This window comes from Archocentrus centrarchus, chromosome 2 (genome assembly GCF_007364275.1).
Source record: "Archocentrus centrarchus isolate MPI-CPG fArcCen1 chromosome 2, fArcCen1, whole genome shotgun sequence".
NCBI classification, from domain to species: Eukaryota; Metazoa; Chordata; class Actinopteri; order Cichliformes; family Cichlidae; genus Archocentrus; species Archocentrus centrarchus.
In genome coordinates, this window is record NC_044347.1 from 6,748,256 (window position 1) to 6,774,126 (window position 25,871).

Here is a 25,871-nt window from a genome sequence, read left to right on the forward strand (position 1 = left end):
TGGGAGGAGAATGAATACCAAAATCCTACAGAGGGGTGACGAAGGGAAAACACAGGGAACACTGGAACATGCGGGCACAAAACATCAACAACGCGACAAAGAACAGATAGAAACAGAGGGCTTAAATACACACTGGGTAATCAGGGCAAGAGAAAACAGCAGGGAACAACAGGTGAGGCAAATGAAACTAATTACACAGGGGAAGTAAAGCTAAACACAAAGCACAGGGAAACTAGACTGCCAAAATAACACAGGAAGTAACAAACCAAGGTACATGATGACTGAACATGGGGAACTGGCACACAGACTCAGGACAGAGACGCAGACCTTAAAATACAGGGGAAGACAGGGACAAAGGGAACAAGGATCAAAACATGCTGGGAAGACAGACTCGGAAAACATGAACCAAACACAAAACGCTGGGCAAACGGCCCAGGACATGACAATAAACTCCATCTTTCTAACTCTGTGACTCTGTACGCAGTGATGTAGCTGTCAGATTCCTCTGAATCATTTTCTGTAGTTACTGCAGCATCACTTTTTAAATCAAACTCATCTGTATGAAGCTTTAGATGCAGAACACACTGATCAATGAACAATCATTGATGGTGTTGTAAAAGGTCACAGTGATGGAAAAATGTCTGGATCTTGGAGATGATGTGAATATTTGAGTGAAGATGAGGTTGAAATGATTCTAAGACTTGAAAACTGAACTAAATGGATTTAAAGGGATCATAACGTGAGTCCACTTCCACAGCAGGAGGATCCAGAACAGATCAGGATCACAGATCCAGACATGAGGCCCAGATTAGTTCAGGCTCATTTTCCAGCTCCTCCTGGACAGATCTGTCATGATGGCTTCATTTTCCCAACATGATCTGCATTCTTTATTACTGTGAATGCTGCAAAGCATTCACAGTATTGTTCTTGTACTCCAAAAACCTTCGGTTGCTAAAAACTCAAGCAGCGTTTGGCCTACAGACACCGTTCTGGTATCAAAACGTTCAGCTTGTTCTGGAGATGTATGCTATTACTTTTCTTTTTTGTAACCTTTATACTTTTTAAGATATTGAACTTTTTATAATCTTCCTTTTTACAATTCAAAATGAATGGGGAAGTTTCAAATCCTTTCAGGCTTTAAAAGCTAATAACTTCAGCATACTTTCAGCTAGAAAAACCATTTAAGCTTTAAAATGAACCCAAGCCTTTCAGCTATTCAGCTTTTACTTGGTGTTTCAAAATCTTTTACGGTTTAAGCACAGTGAGTGTTTAAGTTGAAGGAGTTTTTTCAGCCGTTTCAGAGTTTATAATGGTTGTGTATTGCGTTTGCTAGAGTGGGAGCCTGAATAGTAGAGTGGGAGACTTCAAAAATTTCAGGTGGAAAATTTATTTTTAAACTGCCACTGTGTCCACACTCTTCACGCTACAGCCATCATTTTATGCTCAAAATGTAGAGCTGCTTCTCTACTTTCAAACAATGTGTCTCTAAACCCTGTCAAATGTACACTTTTTAAACTGTAAGCATTCAAACAGAGGGAGTACCTTCCAACTCCTTCATTAACCTCCATAGTAATTTCAGAGAGCTGATTTTCTCCAAAGCAGAAATGAGCACCTTTTTTAAACTGCTCCCACGGCCACACTTTTGAGCCCAGGAAAATAAAAATTACACCACTGTTTAGAACAGGTCCTTGTGACGCTCACAGTTCAAAAATGACTTTGATAGGAGCTACGGTTTTTGACTTAGAAGCAGTTATTTGACAGGTGCACCCAGGCAAATTTGACAAGAGTGCATGCATCTCAGCAGGTAAGCAGTGCAACTGGCAGGTGTTTTCAATTGGCGCATTTACAAGCATTCAGCTTGGCAGAGCTCTCCAATATGTATGCTTGCAAACCTCATTGCTTGTGTGACACTACTGTTGGCTCAGTGGTAGAAAACGGGACCATCAATGCACAAGAAGCAGACAGAGCAGGTTCAAGTCCCACTTTACTCCAAACTTTAAAAATTTTCCATTGAGCATTCATTCACCAGCTTAAACTCTTTCAGCCAGATTTAAGCTCTTTGGAGCATTTGTTGGCATTTCAGCTAGAGACACCATTTAGGCTTTAAAATAAAGCCAAGCCTTTCACAGAACCGCGCTGGTACCACGGAGAGCGCCAAATGCTCAGCCCACGGAGACGTGCTGGTACCACGGACAGGGCCAAATGTTCAGCCCACAGAACCACGCTGGTACCACGGAGGTACAACGGAGAGCGCCAAATGCTCAGCCCACAAATCCGCACCGGTACCACGGACAGCGCCAAATGCTCAGCCCACAGAACCCCGTTGGTACCACGGAGGTACCATGGAGAGCGCCAAATGCTCAGCCCACAGAACTGCGCTGGTACCACGGAGAGCACCAATTGCGCTCTCCATGGTACCAGCCCACAGAGCTGGTGCCACGGAGAGCGCCAAATGTTCAGCCCACAGAGCCGCGCTGGTACCACGGAGGTACCACGGACAGCGCCAAATGTTCAGCCCACAGAGCCGCGCTGGTACCACGGACAGCGCCAAATGCTCAGCCCACAGAACCGCGCTGGTACCACGGAGGTACCATGGAGAGCGCCAAATGCTCAGCCCACAGAACCCCGCTGGTACCACGGAGGTACCATGGAGAGCGCCAAATGCTCAGCCCACAGAACTGCGCCAGTACCACGGACAGCGCCAAATGCTCAGCCCACAGAACCGCGCCGGTACCACGGACAGCGCCAAATGTTCAGCCCACAGAGCCGCGCTGGTACCACGGAGAGCGCCAAATGCTCAGCCCACAGAACTGCGCTGGTACCACGGAGAGCACCAATTGCGCTCTCCATGGTACCAGCCCACAGAGCTGGTGCCACGGAGAGCGCCAAATGTTCAGCCCACAGAAAGGCACTGGTACCACGGAGCGCGCCAAATGCTCAGCCCACAGACCCGCGCTGGTACCACGGAGAGCGCCAAATATCAATCCTCTGGACACCAGGACCCATGTACCATCTCTCTGTGACTGCTGAGGCCAGAGGGGCCCGGTCCCTGATGCCCTCGTGTCCACTGTGGACTGAGATGTTGACCACCATGGGGGTGCACACATTCTGCTTCCTTAACCTGAACAGTAATGACATGAGAGAATAAACAAAGAACAGCCCACACAGTTAGTCATGGAGTTCCACAGGGTTCTGTACTGGGACCAGTCCCATTTGCATTACTCATGCTTCCCTAAGATAATATTAGAAGACACGGCATACATTTGCAGATACCCACCTCCTGTGGATCTCCATGACTAACTTTTGCATGCGAGGAAGACGCCCCGTTAATAAAAGCAAATCAGAATCTATCAGGGATCATGGAGAGAGAATATTTCTCCTGTATTAGTCTCTCATTACTGGCTAAGATTTCTGTCTGTATCTGTAACACAGACTAGCAGCCTTTGCTGTTTGCCATTTATGCAGACCGATGACATTATTGGACACGTGCTCCCTTTGTTTCAGTGTCCCCCCGAGTTCATTTATAAAGAAAAGGAAAGGTCAGACTTCTAACTTCGTTATTAAAGATTTATTAATCAACACACATAATACATGAGATCAAAAATAATGCAGAATAATAAAAGCATGCTTGGAGATTGCAAAATAATATCCCTTACCACGGTTAAGGTGTCACCTCTCAGTAAGCGCACGGCAATCTCAAAGTGTCTATGCGTGCCCCCATTGTTTTATGATTCTGGCCCCCTGCCAAATAAGGAGTTGTTTTTCCCAAGTTCTGACCAGAGCTCTCTCAGTTATGCGACCCCCACTCCTGCCTAATGTAAACAATGGGAGGCACACTCCTCTGACACTTCTTCACTTTCTTTCCCTGATCAGAATACTGCAACCTCCACAATAAACCTTGTATTTTCACAAATCTGCAATAATCAATTCCTTCAATTCCCCCTTTGGGCTCTTCTAGAGCTCACAATCAGTTGTAAATGCTTCTGCGGGCTCCCACTCCTGTTCCTCTGACTCCACTCCAAGCAACGGCATCTGATATGCCGGAGGTGGACCCTTAACCCCTTCAATAGTTCTGGTAATACACTGAACACAGAGGAACCGGATGCAGGGTACACAACAGCATCCACAAGTGACCAAAATTCCTGCAAAAGTAGCCAATGACATCAACAGAGAGATAATGAAACCCTTCCATTGCCCAAACACCCTATTGAACCATTCATCCACCGGATTCTCTAACCCCGAATGATCATGCATAGTTTTAGACAGTGTCCTAAGACCATCCAGGGCCCTAGCTACCGAGCCATCCGGAGCCGTATTATTCGGTATGAACGTGCAACACATGTCACCGAACATGGCGCACACTCCACCTTTTTCTGCCAACAACATGTCCAAAGCCATGCGATTTTGTACGGCCATTAACGACGTGGGGCCTAGTTGTTCCGCCAGGCCCTCTACGGCATCCCTGGTTAGATTTGCCTTTCTCAAGACATTGTAGTGGATATAATTTATGCGATCCACATTTTTATTTGGAGTGATTGGAAACAACGCTGAAATAATTGGGATATTCTCAAAGCCGGCCGCCACTTGATCTATCAATTTAAATTCATTTGGAACGCCCCGCGGTACACCAATTGCATCCAGATATGTTGGATTTCCATTTCCCATGAATTCAGTTACCAAATCCCGTTTATTAAGAATATGTCGGCGACGTCGATGGATCAATGCTTGCACCGCGCTTCGCGAACCTACCTTAAGCGGGGTCACTCTTTTTCCCAATAGCAGCAGCGGGGTGGCCAATCGAACCATTGCACAAACTCCATCAGAGTTTTTTGGAATTCTTACAGTTAGCCGTCTACCCCCACAATAATAATACAACCCACTTCTAGCCCATGTTCCAATTTCATCCCCGCCTAACGTGGTGCTGCACCAATTTGAATCGATATTGCCCAACAATGTCCTAACAGAAGTTGGGTTTCCGGCTCGAGTTGTCGAGTTAAACTTGAAACAGGTGTAAGTTTGATTGCCCTTGACCGGTTCAAACGGGGCCGATTTGGTTCGGTTATCAATTGGGGGAAATATCGCCGCCAATGTAGAACAATTCAAGGGGGTCCCTTCTCGGGTCAATCCTAACATGCAATTATACCCCCATGTGTCATTCGGATATAATGGGGCGGGTTCAGTATATAAATGCGGGCGGGCTGAGGCGCAGGCGATACAGTCCTCCATCCTCTGTTCGCGAGCTGTGGATACTAACCAATCCAGCCACATGTTTCCTTGTCCATATCCAGTCGCAAGCTCTATTGCTTCTTGCGCTGTGAGCTTTGTATAATCGGTTACTTTGACTCACGAATCTACCACCGGTTCTATCTCAGTCCTGGTTTTGTTCATCATGGAATTTGCTTGCGAAGTTTGCGTTTGTGCCTTGCCAATAAAATTTATTTTAATTATTCCCTGTGCGTCAGCCCCCGTCTGATCTGCACCTAAAATTAAGTATAAGATCTTGGGATCGTGATAAGGCTGAGGAAAAAAAAACCCCAGTTATTCGGTCAATACTTAACAGTACTGGGTTCACCTTCTGCTGTCTCGATCCCCCTTGCAGAATTTTCTGAAATTTTATTTGAGACGCCTTTCCCTGGGGACCATAAGAATAATTTGGGGTCCAGAAGGGACCCGTCCATGCTATTACCTGTCCCCAATCCGGACATAAGCTATTAAGGCATCCTAAGGGCCCACACGGTCTACTCCCTCTGGAACAATCAGCTTGTACTCCTGGGGCTGCACACAAATACAAGTCATAACCCCGCCAAGTTACTGATCTCCCGCCGCAGTCAATCACATCGCAAAGATCGAAAATGAATGATTGAGGTGTGCCTTCTATGTAATTAAATTCCAACCCCCCGTAAGAGTTTAAACATGTATCGTGTGATTTTGGCTTACCTGTCCCCGAGGCCTGTCTTTTAGAACCTCTTACCCTTGGTGTTTGGTCAATGGTTTGGGGTCTCTCCCTGCTGTCTTGGCCTTTTCCACACAATCCCAAAATTCCCCACACAAATATTACAGTAAGGACAAACAACACTGTTAACCACTTCCACCTCCCATACAGCTGGCTCATCATGGCGGTTAACCTAGATATACAAAGAAAAAAACAAAAATATTATTAGTCAGCTTTTCTTTCGGTCTTCCTTCTTCTCTCTTCTTTCTTCAGATCCTTGCCAGCTGGTCTGGATCACGTTGCTGACTGAGGGTCGACTACCTCAGTCAGAGGCTCTCCCTGGGGATTATTCTGCCCCGTGATTGGAAGAGCCTTGTTGGGGTCGCCAGCAGATGACCCTTTCAATGCACTCTGGATTCCCTGAACCTTTCTTTCTGGTTCTTCTGTTGGAGCACACTGACTCCAGTGGTACCAAGTGTCTCCTTTGCCTTGTAGGCGCACGGCATGCGACGTTCTCTCAACCACCTGGTGGGGTCCTGTCCACCTGGGCTCTGACCACTTTCTCTTAATGACCTTCAAAAGGACCCACCCTGCTGTGTGTGGGTCCCCCTTTTGACTTCCCGTCACTCCGTCCTGCACCTGTGAGACAAAAACTGACAACAAAGCTTTAAGTTCATCAAAATATGATTTATACTGAAACTGGGTTATATGTTGCTCTTCCCCGGGGATAGCTGCTATGGGGCCTGGGAACTGTCTACCTGTCAACAGTTCAAATGGTGTAAACCCTGTCATCTTATTTAGTGAACTCCTCACCTGCAACAATGCCACTGGGAGGGCTGTGACCCAATCAATTTTGGTCTGTGCACAGATTTTAGCCAATTTAGTTTTTAAATTCTGGTTCATGCGCTCAACTTTGCCCTGAGATTCTGGATGATACACCGTACCAAATTTGTGCTTTAAACCTAAGGCCGCTTCCACTGCCTGTAGGTCTCTGTTTTTAAAATGCCTTCCGTTGTCAGATCTCACTCTTCTCGGAAACCCATGTTGTGGTATGTAATGATTTATCAGACATTTAATCACTGTTTTACTGTCTTCATTTTTTGCGGGGTATGCTTCGGGCCATCCTGTGATTGATTCGACCATCACCAGGAGGTAGCGATACCCTCGAACTCTGTCAATCATGTCAGTGTAATCAATCACAATCTCTTCCCCTGGTCTTACCTGCAATGGGAACGCTCCCATGTGTGGTTTCACAGTTGGCTTTGGGTTGTTTTTACCACAAATTTCACAGTCTCTTACCCATCTTCTCACCATGTCAACCAGGTAGGGGTGCCACCAGTGGCTCAAATTTCTCAGAATTTGTTGTGCCCCCACATGTCCCGGCCCATGGGCTTCATCCATTAAACTTGATGTTAATTCTGGGGGAAGAATAAGTCGACCATCTGGTCCTCTCCACACACCTTCAGTTTCGGTGCCTCCTCGTTGTTTCCAAACAGTCTTCTCCTGTAATGATGCTCTCTTTTGACAATCTTTAATCATATCCATATCAATTCTTGGGAGTAAATCACTTACCTGTGGGTGGCTCAGCATCATTTGATGTTGAGGGGTGTATCCTGCTGCTTCTTTGGCTCGCTGATCAGCCTCCTCGTTTCCTTTTGCCACCCTACTCCCTTCTCGGTCATGTCCTTTACATTTTATGACTGCCACTCTGGTTGGTCCCTGAATGGCATGAGCCAAAATCGCCATTTCTTCTGCATGTTTTACAGGGGTCATACTGGCTGTTCGATATCCCGCTCTTTCCCATTGTTTGAGTTCCACATGCACGGCTCCTGCCACATAGGCTGAGTCGGTGTAGATGTTCACTTCTCTGTCCTTTGCATGTTGCAGTGCTGTGATCATTGCAAGAAGCTCTGCTCTTTGAGCTGATGGTCTTTCTGTTAACTTCTCTGCTCTCACGACCTGGTAACCTGCCTCTGTCTCCCTAACTACTGCATACCCTGCTTGGAGGTCTCCCTGTTTGTCTTTATAGCAGCATCCATCTGTGTACCAATTTTCAGCGCCCTCTATCGGTTCGCTGGCTAGGTCTGGTCTGATTTTTAGGTCTTCCAAGACCTTCTCTTGGCAGTCATGTGGTTCCCCACCTGAGATCTGGTCAGCCACATTGATCCCTTGGTGTGTAAACACCAGATTCGGGGCCTCCAAGATCTTACTCAATCTCCCTTGTCTCAGCGGAGCCAATGTGAAAATCTGTGAATTCACAAATGCTACCACTCTGTGTGTTGTCAGGACCACCAACTGGTGTCCCATCACTATGTGTGCTGTTTTTTGAATACGTTTTGCTATTCCTGCTGCATGTTGTGTACAGACCGGGTGCCTTCTTTCTAATGGGTCCAGCATCACGCTTAAATACATTAAAATACACCTTTTCCCCCTTTGTTTCTGATACAGGACACCGTTAACCACGTTGTCCTGTACAGAAACATCCAAGAAAAAGGGAAGCGCGTAATCTGGCCGAGCCAGATCCGCTGCTCCTGCTAAAGATTGTTTCAGTTTTGTGAATGCCTCTTCTGCTGGAACTGTCCACTGTAGTGGGGCTGTGAGATTTCTCATGCCCTTTTCTCTCACCATTTCTCGAAGGTGATTAGTCAATCCCACAAACTCTGGTACATAGCTTCTGCTGAACCCTGCAAGACCCAAAAATGATAACATTTGTTTCACTGTGGTGGGTTTTGGATGTTGCAAAATGGTTTGCCTGTGATTTGGAGACATACCGGCTCCCTGTCTGTTAATGAGGCGCCCCAAAAATTTGACAGTGGGACGGGCTATTTGTAGTTTATCTTTGCTAGCCTTAAAGCCGCGGGCATGTAACCGCCAGAGCACATCATATGTGGCCTGGAGACAATCTGCCGCTGTTGTGGCTGCAATGAGAATGTCATCCACGTACTGAATCCATGTACAGTTGGGTGGAAGTTCGCAGCCCGATAAGGCTTCTTTCAGGGCCTGATTGAAGAGTCCTGGTGACAAAATGAATCCCTGCGGGACTCGTGTGTACCGGAGTTGTCGCCCCTGGAACGTAAAAGAGAACATGTCTCTACAACTGTCTGCCAGAGGAAGGCAGAAGAATGCATTTGCCAAGTCTATGCAAGAAAACCATTTTTGTGTAGGAAGAAGCGATGAAAGAGCGGTGTAGGGATTCGGCACCGGTAGGGTGGGAGTTACCACAATTTTGTTTATGGCCCGCAAATCATGAGCCATCCGGTACTTACCGGTCCCCACCTTCTCCACAGGGAGAATTGGGGTGTTCCACTTGGACTGTGAAGGTTCAAGGACTCCCGTCTTCAAGAGTCCATGAATGGTATCCGTGATACCAACTTCAGCCGCAGGTTTGTGAGGGTACTGGGGAATCCAAATGAGATGGACCTTTTGAACTTGGAATGTAATAGGGGGTAACCACTGACAATGTCCCGCATCCGCTGGTCCGGTTGACCACAGAGTACGAGGTAGCCTGGCAATTATAACTTCTGCCTGCTCGTGATCAGAATGTTCTCGGCCATGTTCGCGGTCGAGCGTGACGTGTTCCAAGTTAGCCTGATTGTTTACACGCACATAAATTCGATACATTTTGGTACTTGGAGAGTACGTGAGTCCGGGGATCTGTGTCGGGACCCAATCTGTCAGGCCCCCTGCGCGTTTCATCATGGGCCCTAATTCTTTGGCCGTGTGCCCTGAATGTAATGCTAGCGAGACATGTGGAGCAGATGTCTCCGCCATCATATACCAATTTTGCTGATCAGAGGTGAGAATAACCGCCGCTGCGACTCCCTCTGGAGCCACATACAAATCAGAAACTGCTACCTCCCATTGTTGACCCTCCAGCTCGGCAAAAGCATCTTTATACCAATCTGTGTCATCTCTGTCATAAAACAACGTGACATGGGGAGGGTCAGGCGGAGAGACATATGGTCCCAATCCAGCGATCCAGGGTTCCCACCTACGGAACAAAGTCAATATGCCTGCCTGTGTTGGCGTTTCTGGTTTCAACAAAGCCCAGTAAATATCAGCGGTGTGTGTCTGTGTGGCCAGGGGTTGCATCAATAGTTGGTGTTTCCCGCTGGAGAGCTGATAATCACACATCCTTGTTTGCCCATCAGGTAGGGTAATTGTCAGTCCATCTGTATTGCACAGAATCAATGCTCCCAACTTCATCAATAAATCTCTCCCCAGGAGATTCACTGGTACATGTTTGGCCACTACAAATGAGTGATACACTGTCTGTTTAGCCACCACCGTGTTAAGTGGTTTCGTCATGGGCAGAGTTTGTGGCACCCCAGAGAAGCCGACCACGTCGACTGTCTTGTCCGATAATGGTGTCAGTCCAGGTAATTGTCTTATTGTGGAATGGGTTGCTCCTGTGTCAACCAAAAATGGCATCGTCTTGCCTGCCACCATCACTGGGAGAAGTGGTTCTGCCGTTCCCTCTTCTCCGTGGCCTCCCTGTGGGGTGTGTCAATACTGTCCTGGATCCAAACCCCAGGTGTCCTCACACAGGGGGTATTGGCCCCCTGAGGCCTGGTACTGCACTCCTGGTGCAAACTGATGATCGGGTACTGCCTGTACATTAGGCGCTGTCCACCCTCCTGGGCGTTGTGGTGGTGCCCATGTATTTGGGCGAGGGTTGCCACGCGCTCTCCCACGGCTTGCTGGTCCTTGTCTGTTCCTAGGGCAATTCTTGGCCCAGTGATCCATCTGACCACACAGAAAACAGGCTAATGTACGAGGTGGTCCCCCTGGTCCGCCAAACGGTCTCAAAAGTCTCCCCCTCGGAGCCCCCCACCCACGCTGTGGATTCCCTCTGTGGGAATGATAACCGATGACCGGCAGGATCCGAATCCGGACCCAAATCCGGCCATTTAGGTTCCTCTGGGTTTGTCATGCAAACCACCATTTGTTTTGTGGTTTGTTTACTATTTTTCTTCACCTCAGTCGCTTCCTGTCTTACTTTGCCGAGTTGGAGTTTCAACAATTGGGCCTGTAAATCCTTCACCTTACTGGATTCTTCATCTTTTGTGTCTTTGTGTCGCTGCATATGATGTACTGTCTTTCCCATTTGGTGTCCTCACACCCTGGTATATCAGGATTCTCTTGCATCAGTCTCTTAATTTCCTTTGGCATTCCCTCCAGTACCGCCTTCCTGAACCACTCTTTGTTCGCTCCTTCTTTATAGGGATGCACACCTGTCTCTTGGAGCCAGGAGTCTTTAGCCTTATCCAAATAAACCCTAGGGGCCTCAGATGTGTCCCACGTGAGTTTAGGGATGGCTGGAGCTACATCCCTAGGGAAAACTTCCCTCATAGCTGCACCCAAGGCAACTCCTCTGTAGGGGAGTGTCGTCTGGGTCATTCTCCATTTGGGCCAATTCTTGGACCTCTTTAAGGTCCCTTCTCGACATCCGTCGTGCTGCCACAGCCCTAAAATCACCCACTGCAACTACGTAGCCTTGTGTAAGGCGATCTAGCGCATGTAAAAATTTAGCTCCTCCTTCAGATGGGGGAGGTAGCTGATCAGCCAATGTTTGAATATCCCCTAAACCAAAGGGTTTATATTGCAGGGGACCTCCTTTTATTCTAGCTAATAATGGCATTTGTGTGGGCAACGTTTTGCTTCGGGTCCTCATGGACGGTCCCCCTGTTTCGGATGTTTCTGCGCCAATACCAACCTGATATTCCTCTTCAGGGTCCTCCTCCCTATTCTTCAGTTGTTCTCTTATCTCCTGCAGGTTCTCCTGCATTTCAATGTAACATTGTTCCATTCGCTCCCACATTTCACACTGTTGTCTGCAGAGACCCTCGTCCTCTGAGGCTTCTGACCCTGATTCTAAGTGTCCTGGTGAATGCTGAGAGTGTTCGCTCTCAGAGTCCACCTCTCCATCTATTTCAGCCTGTAATTTAATTTGTCTTTTACCCCTTTCCCTCTTGGGGTCCTTTCTTTTCTCCTTTTCCTTACCTTTCTTTATCTGTCTCCGCTCCATCGGAGAGTCTCCCTCTGTTAGACAGCCTCCTCCAAACAGGAACTGGTCATCTTCCGTCTCCTTTCCACCTTGGACTCCCCCATTTCCTATCCATTTTCGTTTTTTCGGTGCCTTATAGGGTGGTGGATGATCTACCCCATGGAGTTCCACCTGTCCTCCAGTTATGTTAATTACGGGATAATTACCTGAATTTCTCTCTCTCTCCTCCTTTTCCTTGGGAGAGCTGTCAAGATCCTCTGCTGATGGTGCCGATGGAGTTCCATTCTCCATCTCTTTTAAATCTTTATTTTCAATTTCTCTCTTCATTCGGTGGTCGAGGCACATACAACAGGCGTAGATGTCATAAAGCTTTCTCCAGCCTTCCACAGCATCCTCATATGTTCTTTTCCGTGCCCTTTTTTCCCAGAGAGTGAGCCCCTCTGTCTCTTCTGCATTGCGCGCTGCTTTCAACCTCTCACAACGACGACCCAGCTCATCATTGATTGCCTCTTTCAGGGGAGATCTCTCAGTGCCACTGAAACCTCCTGTTTTGAGGGCTATACTCACCTGTTCCCTCACTCGTTTTTCAACCCTCTTTTTATCCTTTGTGGTCTCTTTCTGTTTTTTCATTACCGTTACCAATTCCTCAATTTGCTCATTGACCGTTTTCCACTCTTTCTCCATTTTATCCTGCTTTCCTTCTAGGTCTTTAATTTATTTTCAGTTACTCTAATGTAAATTTTATTTATTATTTTATGTATTTGTTTATTTTATATATTGTTTATTTTATTTTATTCTATTTTAATTTTTTTATTTTTACTTTATTTTATTTTACTGCTTATTTTATATTCCTCTGCTTTTCTGAGTTCTCCACCAATGCATGTGTACTGTATGTGTGTGTGGATGAGTGTGTGTGTGATTATGTAAGTCCCCTTCGTGACTCCTCCTTCAGCACCCACCCTCAGAGACTTCCGCCTCTGAGAATCACTTTGCTTTGTCTATTGAGGAGTTCACTTCCTGTTTTGAGCGGCCAACCGTGCCCAAGTCCGCTGGTTCTCCTGTGTTCTTTGCACAGTTAAAAATTTTACTCTCGACGTCTTCTCCTACGTTTTTCCTTTTTTTCTTTTTTCTTTTTAACGCATCTGGCTCCCGAGACGTCTTTCAACAGGCCACGATCGCCCTTTCGCTGCGATCTTGCTGTTGATTCCACGCTCGTGCACCAGCAATCATACCACGGTCGCGCGCATTCACTCTTCCCAATACATGTTATAACAAACAATTTTCCCTCGAATGGTTTACTTTTTATGATGCTTGAGGTCCTTTTATCAATTAAACCTCGGGCCTTCCACCCTTATTTTAATATGCTAGAGATTTTTATTAATAATCATTCCGAAATGCACTATTATTTTAATATGCTGAGAATGATTATCAATAATTTTCTAGGACTTTCACCCTTATTTTTACTATTCGGAGCCGCTTCAATCTCTCCAGGAATTAAACACCTAGTGCTAACCGATTTTCAAATCGCGTTAGACCGAACCACGTCTGGGTCGGCTGGCGAACACCACTCGCTAAGCAAAAACTATTTCTTATTTTAATCTTCGGGACTGCCTCAATTTTCCCAGGAATTTCACCTAGTCTCCCACCGGTCCGACCGCGTGGATTGAATCCACGTCTGGAAATCGGTTGGCTCGACCACCTGCTAGGCAAAACTATTTCTAATCCTTATTTCACTTTTTCCTTTATACTAAAACCATTCGTTAAATAACACAATATTTCCCGGGATTCTGCATTATTAATCCTTTTTAAATTTAGAAACACGGGAGTTAAACGTGATCTGACCACTATTTTACAATACTCAATCAGCAGAAATTCGATCAAACAGGTTTCTGCCTACCTTTAATCTCTCGGCGCAGGGTCAGATCAGTTGTTTTCCGGGTTCATCTGAGTAAAACAGACCTGTCCAATTCTGTCGTTCCTCTCCTTTCTTTATCCCGCACGAGCCCCCAAATTATTGGACACGTGCTCCCTTTGTTTCAGTGTCCCCCCGAGTTCATTTATAAAGAAAAGGAAAGGTCAGACTTCTAACTTCGTTATTAAAGATTTATTAATCAACACACATAATACATGAGATCAAAAATAATGCAGAATAATAAAAGCATGCTTGGAGATTGCAAAATAATATCCCTTACCACGGTTAAGGTGTCACCTCTCAGTAAGCGCACGGCAATCTCAAAGTGTCTATGCGTGCCCCCATTATTTTATGATTCTGGCCCCCTGCCAAATAAGGAGTTGTTTTTCCCAAGTTCTGACCAGAGCTCTCTCAGTTATGCGACCCCCACTCCTGCCTAAACAATGGGAGGCACACTCCTCTGAGACTTCTTCACTTTCTTTCCCTGATCAGAATACTGCAACCTCCACAATAAACCTTGTATTTTCACAAATCTGCAATAATCAATTCCTTCAACATCTTGATCCAATAATTAAAACTCATTTATAGCGCCATGCCACGAGCTCGCCTAGAAGACTGAACACTCGTTACCTGAGGCCAGGGCGGCTGCCCGGGACGGGCCGCATGCTCCACATGGGAACCCATGGGTTCTTTTCCCGTGTACGTGCCTCCAAAACTCAAATCCTCTGATACTACAAGAGAAAAAACCCAAAGGTTTAGTCAGTTTTATTTTGCTTTATTGAATCTGAGCCATAAGTGAAGTAATTCAGATATTCCAAGTTAAATAATAGAATGTGTGCAATAGAAACACATGACAAGCACTGAATTTAAATCTCTGAATTGTCACAAATATTTTCCGATATTCCAGTCCAGAATTCCTGGACTTCCTGGCCTAGCACAGTGGTTTTCACATGGTGTCAAACATTATTCTTACTAATTATTGGATTAGCACAAAAAGTAATGAATTAAAAGAAAAGAGAAAAGGTGTGACAGGTGAGTAACAGACAGGTTGTCCTGTCAGTGATTTATAGGTTGAAGTTACTGTGGCCACAGTCTAAACATCTGCCCACAGAGGAGGGAATCCATGTTTGTTTGCACTTTTTGTTTTCATCATTAATAATCTATATCTCACATGCCGAGTGTACTGCAGAAGGGAGAAATTTCAGGAAGAAACAAAGACCAACTGCAATTGGAAGGAAATACTCCTCACTTCTCAGTCACTGAAATTAGAGGGTGAATATTTGCACATTCCTAGTTCCACTGCACTGGAGAGAAAAAAAATCATGGAAAATCAGCCTGCTGGTAAGGCCTGGTCACACGCCTCAGAGCCGCTCTGCTAAAACATCTCTTTGCACCCAAAGACATAGATAAGCAGCCGCACTGAGCAGGCGGCCTGTTGCTGTGACACGTCAGCGCGTCCACCGTATTGGATGTGGCAGATCTGTGATATAAACTAATCCAAGTGAATGGACTGAACTTCATAAAGCGCCTTTCTACAAAGTTATTTAGTTAGTGCGTTTCATTCACACATTCAAATATGCACTAATAAACACTGGGAAACTGCCAGGCACAAAATACTTCCTTAACTCCCTCTGATAATTAAAAATGTTAAATCCACGTATGTTATAGGGTGCAGCATATTTGTATTTCTAATGTTTTTATGAGTCTTTACAGCTACTGATGTTTGTAACACTGTTACTGCGATGATAAACGTCTACAATAACCAGATCCTGACATGTAGATATAACATCTGCAGGTTTATGAATTTAAAAAGGCATTTTTATATTCACCGATTTTTATCAATTTAAGTATTAATGACGATCTTTAAGGAAAAAAAATGAAATTAAAAAAAATTAAAATAAGAAACTGCAATACAAACTGATCTACTTTATTTTCTTTTAACAGTAAAACTGTATACTAAAATTATAAATCAATATGTTATTTCATACAATAAAAAATTATGGTTAAAAGGTAAAACAACAAAAAAAGCGCTGTATCCAATTTTTGTAAAGTGCTTCATAAATTAAATGCTCCTATTATTACTACTACACAAAAACAAGGGCCAAGAAGCACAAATGCAAAAATACTCAGCAGCAAACAGGTCTGATTTGACCTTAATCAGTCTGTATTTGTATCAGAGTAGTTAGTTCGGCCCAATGTAGATTGACTTCATTGTTTGGAGGTGCACCGCAGGACTCCATAGTGTCACTGCAGCATCTGAAAATCCTGTTTTCAAAATGCTAGAATGGCCAAATCAATTCTTCAGTCTTACCTGTGAAAGGTAAAACCACGTGATCCCATTTTGACTGTAAAATGGTTCCAACAACGCCACGCAGCACCAGAGCACAGCATCTCTGTCATGTTATGTTTGCCGATTTTGCCACATCCAGTATGGCGGCGGTCTAAGTGTGTATGTCTATGGCTGCACGCACTCGAAACCTTTCACTCAAACTGCAGCTTAAAGTTCACTTTGACTATATTTTGCTTATCTCTGAGTCTCTGTCACGTGCTTTCCCACGTCACCTCCACCCTGACAGTCAGCAGTTTGATCCTAGCCCAGATGAAGTACCCAGCTTATCTGAACGTCACCCACAGTTTAACGAAAGCGTGCTTCATTCACACCCCACGTGTAAAAATCACCACTGCGCTCCGTTAGTTCCTAATCACACACAGACGATATTCTCTTGAATTACGAAGAACTGCGTCTTAAGGCAAAGGCCCACCTGGGCACTTTGTGGAGAAACTTCTTCTTCTTCTTCCTCCTCTTGTTTCTCTTCTAGAGACACCATTTAGGCTTTAAAATAAAGCCAAGCCTTTCAGCTATTCAGCTGTTCAGCAGTTCAGCTGTTGAAGCTCATTCAGCAAATAAAGTTTCAGCTCTTTGAAGCATTTCTTAGCATTTCAGCTACAATCTTTCAGCTTGCAGAATTCACAGTGCATTTTCTTCAGGAAATGCTTTTTCTAGTTTAAAATGGTTCATCCTCCCAAAACTGTGCTGAAATATTTAGAGTTTATAACAATTTTACATTTATTAAAGTCTTGGAAAGCTGCCCTACATTTTTTTCAGTTATATGTTATTACTGAACTCTGACCTTTAAGAGTAACTCAGTGAAACATCTCTGCTGCTCATCCATCAGTGAAGCTGATCTTGGATCAGATTAGAAAAGGTTAAATTGGGAATATAAAGCAGAATTTTTCTGTAAATGTCATTGAGCGTTTCAATGACATAAATGATGAAATTTTCTCTATAAAAATGAAGCTTCTTTAGTCCAACAGATTAAATTTTTGCTGACTAATTATTCTAACATAAAATGGTCATAAACTGCTGCAGAAACAGTTTTTATTAAAAATATTTATGAGGGCTGATCTGCCCCTGGGTCTGTTTCTGTCTGGGTCACTAATATCACAGGTCCATCAGTGAACTGTGTCTGATCTGTTCCTCAGTTTTTGTCTCTGCCAGGTTGTATCTGAATAATTAGATTAAAAAATCAAAGATAAAATTGGTATTCCAGCTTCATTTGAAAATTCATGTTGTATATGAGTGATGGCAGCAGAAATCATAAAACAAATATATTTTATATCAAACTTTTATTCTGTCTATGATTAGCTGCTGTATATGCAAATGTAATATGCAAATGTCCAAGGCTTGGGATCATTAAAGCTTTATCTTATATTTATTCAAGATGGCGCCGGTGAGGTCGGCAGCCGTCGTACCTGCTCCTACGCTTTGTTTGTTTATATTAGGTTTAGCTCTAATTTTGGACTTTATAATTCCGCCTGCTCTGTGTCATATCACGTATGACAGACAGACTCTTTTTAATATCAGAATACAGCACTCTGGCTGTATTCTGACACCTTTTTCTCCCGACCCGACTTGGCCTCAGGAAATACTGCGTTTCCAGTGGGCCAGCTCAAACAAAGGACCCAGGTCACGGACAAGGCCCCAAGGGAAAAGAGCCGGCGTAAGAGAGAGGCTGAGGCGCAGAGCGCACCAAACGCCACTGCCGAGCATCCTGTTGGCTAATGTCCAGTCACTGGATAACAAGCTGGACGAACTCAGGGCCAGGATACAGTTTCAGAGGGACATAAGGGACTGCAACATCATCTGTCTCACGGAGACATGGCTGACCCCCCTCATACCGGACCACGCCGTACAGCCGTCGGAGTTCTTCAGTGTTCATCGCACGGACAGAACGAGTGAGTCTGGAAAATCAAGAGGAGGAGGTGTGTGCCTAATGATTAATAACAACTGGTGTGACAGTAGGAATGTTGTCCTTCTGAAACAATCATGTTCACCTAACCTGGAGCTCCTAACCCTGAAATGCCGTCCCCACTACCTGCCCCGCGAGTTCACTTCGGTCATCTTCAGCGCCGTCTATATTCCACCTCAGGCGGACACAAACACTGCACTATCCGAGCTACATGAGGCTATTTCCACCTATCAGGCTAACCAGCGTGATGCGGCTCTCATCGTAGCCGGGGACTTTAACAGTGCAAACTTGAAAAAGCTGATACCGGAATTGATTCAACACATCGACTGCCCCACCAGAGGAGAGAGGACCCTAGACCACTGCTACTCTACATTCAAAGATGGCTACAAAGCAAAGCCTCTTCCGCCTTTTGGGAAGTCTGACCACACCTCTGTCTTTCTCATGCCGAAATACAAACAACGGCTCAGGCAGGAACCCCCTGCTGTGAGAGAAGTGACACGGTGGTCTGATCAAACAGAGGCCGCTCTGCAGGGTGCGTTGGATTCAACCGACTGGGACATGTTTCGCAGCAGCGCGGGCGGAGACATCGAGGAGTTTACGGAAACTGTTGTGGGATTTATTGAGAAAGTTGTTGAAGACACTTCACTTAGGAGGACCATCAGGACTTTTCCCAACCAGAAGCCGTGGGTGGATAAATCTGTCCGCGACGCCCTGAGGTCCCGCACCGTTGCCTACAACTCCGGCCTCGCCTCTGGGAACATGGAGGACTACAAGGTTGCATCATACAACGTCCGCAGAGCGGTGAAAGAGGCTAAACATCGCTACGGCCGCAGACTGGAACAGCAACTACAACAGTCTGACTCCAGGGGACTGTGGCAGGGACTACGCACCATCACGGACTACAAAGCACCACACACACACCCGGTGAGTGCCGACGCTTCTCTGGCTGATGAACTCAACATCTTCTTTGCGCGCTTTGAGTCGGGAAGCCGACAGCCCGCTGCGCTCCCGGCCGGAGGGGCAGAGACACTCACTGTGATGGAGCGCGACGTGAGGAGGGCGTTTAGACGTGTAAACACCAGGAAAGCGGCTGGACCAGACGGTATTAGTGGACGTGTCCTTAAGACCTGCGCTGACCAGCTGGCACCTGTGTTTACACTGATATTCAACCTCTCACTGAAACTGTGTGTGATTCCCACCTGCTTTAAAAAGTCCATCATAGTCCCTGTCCCAAAGAAACCACACCCCAGCAGCCCCAATGACTTCAGGCCCATAGCGCTCACCTCTGTGGTGATGAAGTGTTTTGAGAGACTCATCAAGACATTCATCACCTCCTCACTGCCCACCACCCTCGACCCACTACAGTTTGCATACCGGCCAGACAGATCCACAGATGACGCCATATCCTTCCTCCTCCACAAGACCCTTTCACACATAGACACTGGTAAGGGGAACTATGTGAGAGTGCTGTTTGTAGGTTACAGCTCAGCATTCAACACCATAGTTCCCTCCAGGCTGGTCTCTAAGCTGCTGGACCTGGGCCTGGGCCCATTCCTGTGCAGGTGGGTTCACAGCTTCCTGACCAGCAGACCACAGGTGGTACGAGTGGGTCACCTCACCTCATCCTCCCTCACCCTCAACACTGGATCCCCCCAAGGCTGTGTGCTCAGCCCTCTGCTGTACTCACTGTACACCCATGACTGCGAGGCCACGTCAGAGTCCAACGTCATCATCAAGTTTGCTGACGACACTGCTGTTGTGGGACTAATCTCTCACAATGAGGAGACAGCCTACAGGAGAGAGGTCTCCCGCCTGGAGAACTGGTGCCAGGAGAACCACCTCCTGCTCAACGTCAGCAAAACAAAGGAACTGATCGTGGACTTCAGCAGGAAGCAGCAGAGGGACTACCATCCACTTGTCATCAGTGGTGCTGAGGCGGAAAGAGTGGACACTTTCAAATACCTGGGAGTGACCATCTCACAGGACCTGTCCTGGACTCATCACATAAACATCACTGTGAAGAAGGCCAGACAGCGTCTCTACCTCCTCAGGCGGCTGAGAGACTTCAAGCTCCCACTCAAGGTGCTCAGGAACTTTTACACCTGCACCATCGAGAGCATCATGCGTGGGAGCATCACCACCTGGATGGGAAACTGCACCAAGCAGGACTTCATGGCCCTAAAAAGGGTGGTTCGTTCAGCTGAACGGACCATCAGAACCACCCTCCCCAACCTGCAGGACATTTACAAAAAGCAGTGCAGGCTGAGGGCCATGAAGATCCTAAAACAGCGCAGCCACCCCGGACACTCTCTCTTCTCCCTGCTCCCATCAGGCCGGCGTTACCGCTGCCTGAGGGCTAAGACTGAAAGATTGAAGAAGAGTTTTTACCCACAAGCCATCCGTCTGCTCAACTCTGAGCCCTAACTGGACCATTATTGCACAATGTAAATATTATAATTTATAAAAGTGTGTATAGTGTATAGTATATAGAGTATAGTGTATAGTGTGAATTACTTTTTTTTTATTTTTATTCTTCTTATTTATATGTGTGTGTATATATGGTTGCAGGTACAAAATACATTTCACTGTGCATTGTACTGTGTATAACTGTGCATGTGACAAATAAACACTATCTTAATCTTAATCTTATTTTATTAATACACCACAATCAGCATAGATTTATTTAGTCTGGCTTTACAAAACCTCCAATGCAGATTTTGACAGAATTGCATAATTATGCTAAAAGATCTGCCAGCCAATGACACAGCAGGACTGCTGTACATCAAATGACCAGCAGGTGTCAGCACTCCTAAATGAGCTGCTAAACGGGGCGTCGTGTGATCAGGCTTTTGGTGAAACATTTGGCCGGAAAGATTCGACACATTCACGGGGCCTTATTATACCATCACTAGTGATCAGAACTCCACTGATGATGGCTTTCTTTCCTCAATCACATGTGTGATTAACTCAGGGTGAACAAACTCAAAGTTGACTGAACCACCTCTGATCAGCTGATCATCAACTCGGGTTAATTTGAAACTGAGTTTTAAATGTTTCCTGGAACAAAGTCCAGAACACACAAACAGAGGAAACAACAAACAGTGATACAAAAACTGAGGAGAAGACAACAATATAAATACACACAAGGGCAATCAGGGAAGTAGACACAGCTGGGGAAAACAAGATCCAGGTGCAGACAACAATGAGACAGGAAGCACGGAGGGAATAATGTCTTTGTAAATGGACGAGTTCTTAGATGGCACTTTTCTACTTTGCTTGTGCCCTCAAAGCGTTTTATACTGTTGTGTCTTGAGATCGATGCTGTACAGATGTATTGAAGAAACTCTCTGCTGAACACTCCCAGCTGTGTTTGGGACAGACGGCCACTTGTCTTCTCCCTGATGCACAGAAGGCACCCGTTTATATAGCAATGAACATCCTGTTTTTCTGTTGCACATGTTCATAACATCTACTTCCAATTACATGTGTCTTCACCTATAGCAGTGGCTGATGCCAGTCCCAGAGGAAGTGAGATGTATATTAGTTTCATCTGTCCAACACTAATATGGAAATGAGGAGGTCTCTGATCCTGGCCTTCACATCTAATTACTCTGAGTGATAAAAACCATACAGAGCAACAGACACCTCAGTACAACATGTCTTCATTCATACTAGCATGTTCTGCTACATCTCAGTGTTTTCCATCTAACATTGAACACATCAGGAGAAAGATTCAGTATCTTACCCGAGGATACTTTGACATGTAGACAGGAGCAGCCAGGGATCAAACCACCAACCTTCTGATTGGTAGATGACCTGTATCTGTCCTGAAAATATGAATCAGCTAATTTCATAGTCATATTGAGGGGATCTCTTCCTCAGAGCTCTATAAAAGATTCCAGGCAGCAGCAGGAAAATCCCACATCTGTCTTCTGAAGCAGAACCTCTGTTAAAGTAATAACTGAGAAGAGCTGCAAGATCACACAATGTTCTCTCCATGTGAAAAGCTCATGTTATCATCAGTGCACTGATCACTAACAGTGCAGCCATACTTTGACTGTATGGATTTATTGCTGTGACAGTCAACCCAACAACTGCTTGAAAAACCTGACAGATCCAGGATCAGTTTAAATTTTCACCAATTTGATCAACAAATGGATTGAAGAGCATGTGAAAATGTTGGACTGTTCCTTTATCAGTGTCTAACAGTGTGTGTCTGAGAGCGATGTAATGGCCATGTGTGCATGCTGACAGAGACTCTGACCCCCCTCCTCCTTTCAGGGTGGAGCCTGCTGGAGTCCGATGGCTGATCCCAGGTCTGAGGAAGTGTAAGTGTGTTTTTAATGTGATTGATGAAAACAAAGCAGCACACATTCAACCATCTTCAAACTGTCACATCACTCATTCACATCTCTGATGTCAGGAGTCATCATCAAAGTGTCAATCAATGAACAGATGATGGATCAATAACTGCAGCTGGATTGTGTTTGTTCTCTCCATCAGATTCCTGTCAACTCACAATCGACACAAACACAGTGAACACAAAAATACAACTGTCTGAAAACAACAGGAAGGTGACACATGTGGAGGAGGTTCAGTCATATCCTGATCATCCAGACAGATTTGATCGGCCTCAGCTGCTGTGTAGAGATGGTCTGACTGGTTGCTGTTACTGGGAGGTCGAGTGGAGAGGAGAGGTTCAAATAGGAGTGAGTTACAGAAGAATCAGCAGGAAAGGAAACAGAGATGACTGTGTGCTTGGAGGGAATGATCAGTCCTGGAGTCTGTACTGCTCTGATCATGGTTACTCTGTTTGGCACAACAACAGAAGAACATCCTCTATCTCCTCCTCCTCCTCTGTGTCTAACAGAGTAGCAGTGTATGTGGACTGTCCTGCTGGCACTCTGTCCTTCTACAGAGTCTCCTCTGACACCCTGATCCACCTCCACACCTACAACACCACATTCACTGAACCTCTTTATCCTGGATTTAGACTCTGGGATAGAGCCTCAGTGTCTCTGTCCTGAGTTTAGTGTAAAGAGTGTCCTCCTGTCAGAGAAACTCTGACTGTTGAACAGATAGTTCAGTCTGTACATGTCTGTCTCTTTCACTCACAAACACGTTTTCAGATTCATGGATTCAATCAGTTGATGTTTGAAACTGTTCTCAATGATTCCTTGTAAACTTCTTCCTCTTCAGTCCTTTAAAGATGGAAGCTGCCATTATTCCAGGATCCACATGTTGTTTTTCTGTCTTTTTCCACTCAAAGCTTCACAGTGAATATCAGGATGTTGTGTTTCTCTGAAGCTCAGTTCAGCTCAGATGATTCAGTTCATGTCAGCTGCAGTTCGTTTGCTGCAGATGAGACAAACTGTGATATCAGAGAGGAATCACTGAGCTGCACTGACCCAAAACATCAATTTACAAACTGCTCAGAGACGTTCACACATTATTGTCCAATGAACACAAGTTTGGTGAGCAGCCAGAGTTCATCCTGACATTTATTTTACTGCAGACTATGTTCATCCATCAGACAGAATACATCCCCACACACACCACTCCAAGTCACTCACTCACTTCAGACTGAACAATGTCTCTCTCCCACTCTTTTGTGTCTGTCCCCCACATGAGCCACACCTGTCGTGTATTTTTATCTTGATGACATCAGTATTTTATATCAATATTTTTATATCATGTATTGTTATATATATATTAATCACACACTCTAATTAATGGTCACATTATGTATTATTTGTCACCTATATTGTCACTCACACACTGGAGCACTGCATAGGTAGGTGGAAAAGGCCTGCTCTGCAGGCAACCTGGGATTTTTCCATTAAGTAATGCTAGCCCCCACCTTTGTGAGGAGCTTCACCTTTTACCCAGTGCACTTTTGACCCAGCTTCTCCCGAGGGGAGGGGCGAGTAGCCGGAGTGAATCCCGAGGGGAGGGGAGGAGGCACACCTGGACTTCGGAACGTGGGAAAGATGGGTTTTTTCTAGCCCCCCTGAGATCAATTCATAGAACTGTTGCTTAAAGGAGCATCTTAATATGTCCCCTCCCCTGATAACAGCTGCAGGAGGTGTGAGATTGGGCTATATAAGGGCATGGCAAACTTGGGAGGGAGCGCTCTTCTTTGCTCTTCCTCTCACCCGTGTTTGCAGCGGCTGCAGGCTCTCACTCCCGAGAGGGCTTCTGTTTTTATATTCTGTTAAACTCTGGACGTTTATTTCTTTGCTTTTCTACCACCTTATAACAGCACCAAGGCGCTCACTCTCGGGAGGCTTTTTGCTTTCTTGCATTTTGTTTAACTTTTGCTATCTTGTATTTTGTTTAACTTTTTGCTATCTCGAACTTTGTTTAACTTTGTGCTTCAATAAATCCTGGAAACGAAACCTGCTCATCTCCAGTGAGTTTCTGTGAAGTGTGGAGCTTTTCTCAAGGTGCATTTGCTCCCATTAGTCTCCCCTCCGCCTGGTAAGAGCAACAGGGGGAGAGAGCCGCAAAAAAAACCCGACATCTTGGCGACCGCGGCAGGACTCCGAGATAAGAACAGCTGGAGAGGTACCTAGGGTTTGGACGGAGCCTCACGTTGCTACGGAGAACACCAAAAGCGCGCAAAAGTAAGTAAAGCAGTTTTCTGCAACAATGGTGTTGTCCGGGTGACTGAGACTTCCGCCCAAGTTCCTGGTTACACTTTCAAAATAAAACAGCTGTCTTGCTCTGGATAAAGAATTTGTAAAATTTAAGGGTTTTTTGGCTATTTTGAGCTAAAATGGTCTAATCTGGATAAAAGGAGACTCCTGGATTGAGCAGGTGTTGTGTTTGGGGTTTTTCTTGCTTTGCTGAACTCTGGAGTGGAATGAATGCGTGTTGTGAGTGAGATCGCAGCTGTGAATGGTGTTTGTCTTGTCTGTTCGTCTTGTCGTATCTGTTCTGTGGTATTTATTGAGAAGCGCTGAAGAGAATAAAGTGATAGGTCCTCGCGGAGATTTACCGCTGAGAATTATCCGGTCCAAACCTTTATCTTGGGCCGGACGAGCTCAGGCTGCTATCTGCCGCGGGCGATACTGCCCAGGTCGTGTATCGGAAGTAAGCTATTGGGGGTCCCATGATTAATATTTTGAGACCTTTGCGGTAACAATGCACTGAAGATTCGGCCTGGAGGATTCACTGTATGAAAAAAAGGAAGCTAGCAGAAAGTCGCACGGCGGTTACCGCACGTTTCATCAGAATCCGCTAAAGGTTCGGGCTCTGACGAGCGGGGGTCCACGGTCGGGGTCGACAACCAGGGGCGGATCGAGATAAGCTCTTAGGGGTAGCTCTCAAGGGGGAAACCTTTGATAATAAGACATCGAGGTCCGACTGGGAGATTATGACGTCAGGCACTGGATGAGTGGTGCCACTTGGTTAAGTTGTGTTTAAGTAATGTTTTGTACATATTGCCTGGGCTTGTAGTTATTCCCTGCTGTAAAATCTGCTTTTGAAAAGTATAATTCATTTATCCTTGTTAATTGCTGTAAATTGTGCTTCAAGAATATAACCTGCTGTGGGAGAAGGAGGAGAGAGGCTGCTGCAAGCTGCAAAGGCCTTGGCTGCGGACCTGTGTGTGTGTGTGTCTGCCTGCCTGGTATGTGTGTGTGTGTGTGTGGGAGAGCCTGGGATGTGTGTGTGTGGGAGCAGGAAGGGAGTTTGGGAGAGAGAGAGAGAGAGAGAGAGAGAGAGAGAGCTGTCGCTGGGCAGTTCTCTCTCTGCTCTAAGAGAAAA

At 45.6% G+C, this 25,871-nt stretch overlaps 1 protein-coding gene across 1 annotated transcript in view; it reads left to right on the top strand.

Moving 5' to 3' along the window:
* The window catches only part of LOC115796401 (NLR family CARD domain-containing protein 3-like), a gene marked incomplete at its 5' end in the record, with an annotated part of 33,566 nt that extends 10,360 nt beyond the window's left edge, over window positions 1–23,206 (top strand). The window contains 2 exons of the mRNA XM_030752806.1: window positions 22,383–22,429; window positions 22,605–23,206. Of these exons, the coding sequence (XP_030608666.1) occupies window positions 22,383–22,429; window positions 22,605–23,128 (571 nt within the window). The remainder of the gene's footprint in view (window positions 1–22,382; window positions 22,430–22,604) is intronic.
* Between the last annotated feature and the right edge of the window lie 2,665 nt (window positions 23,207–25,871).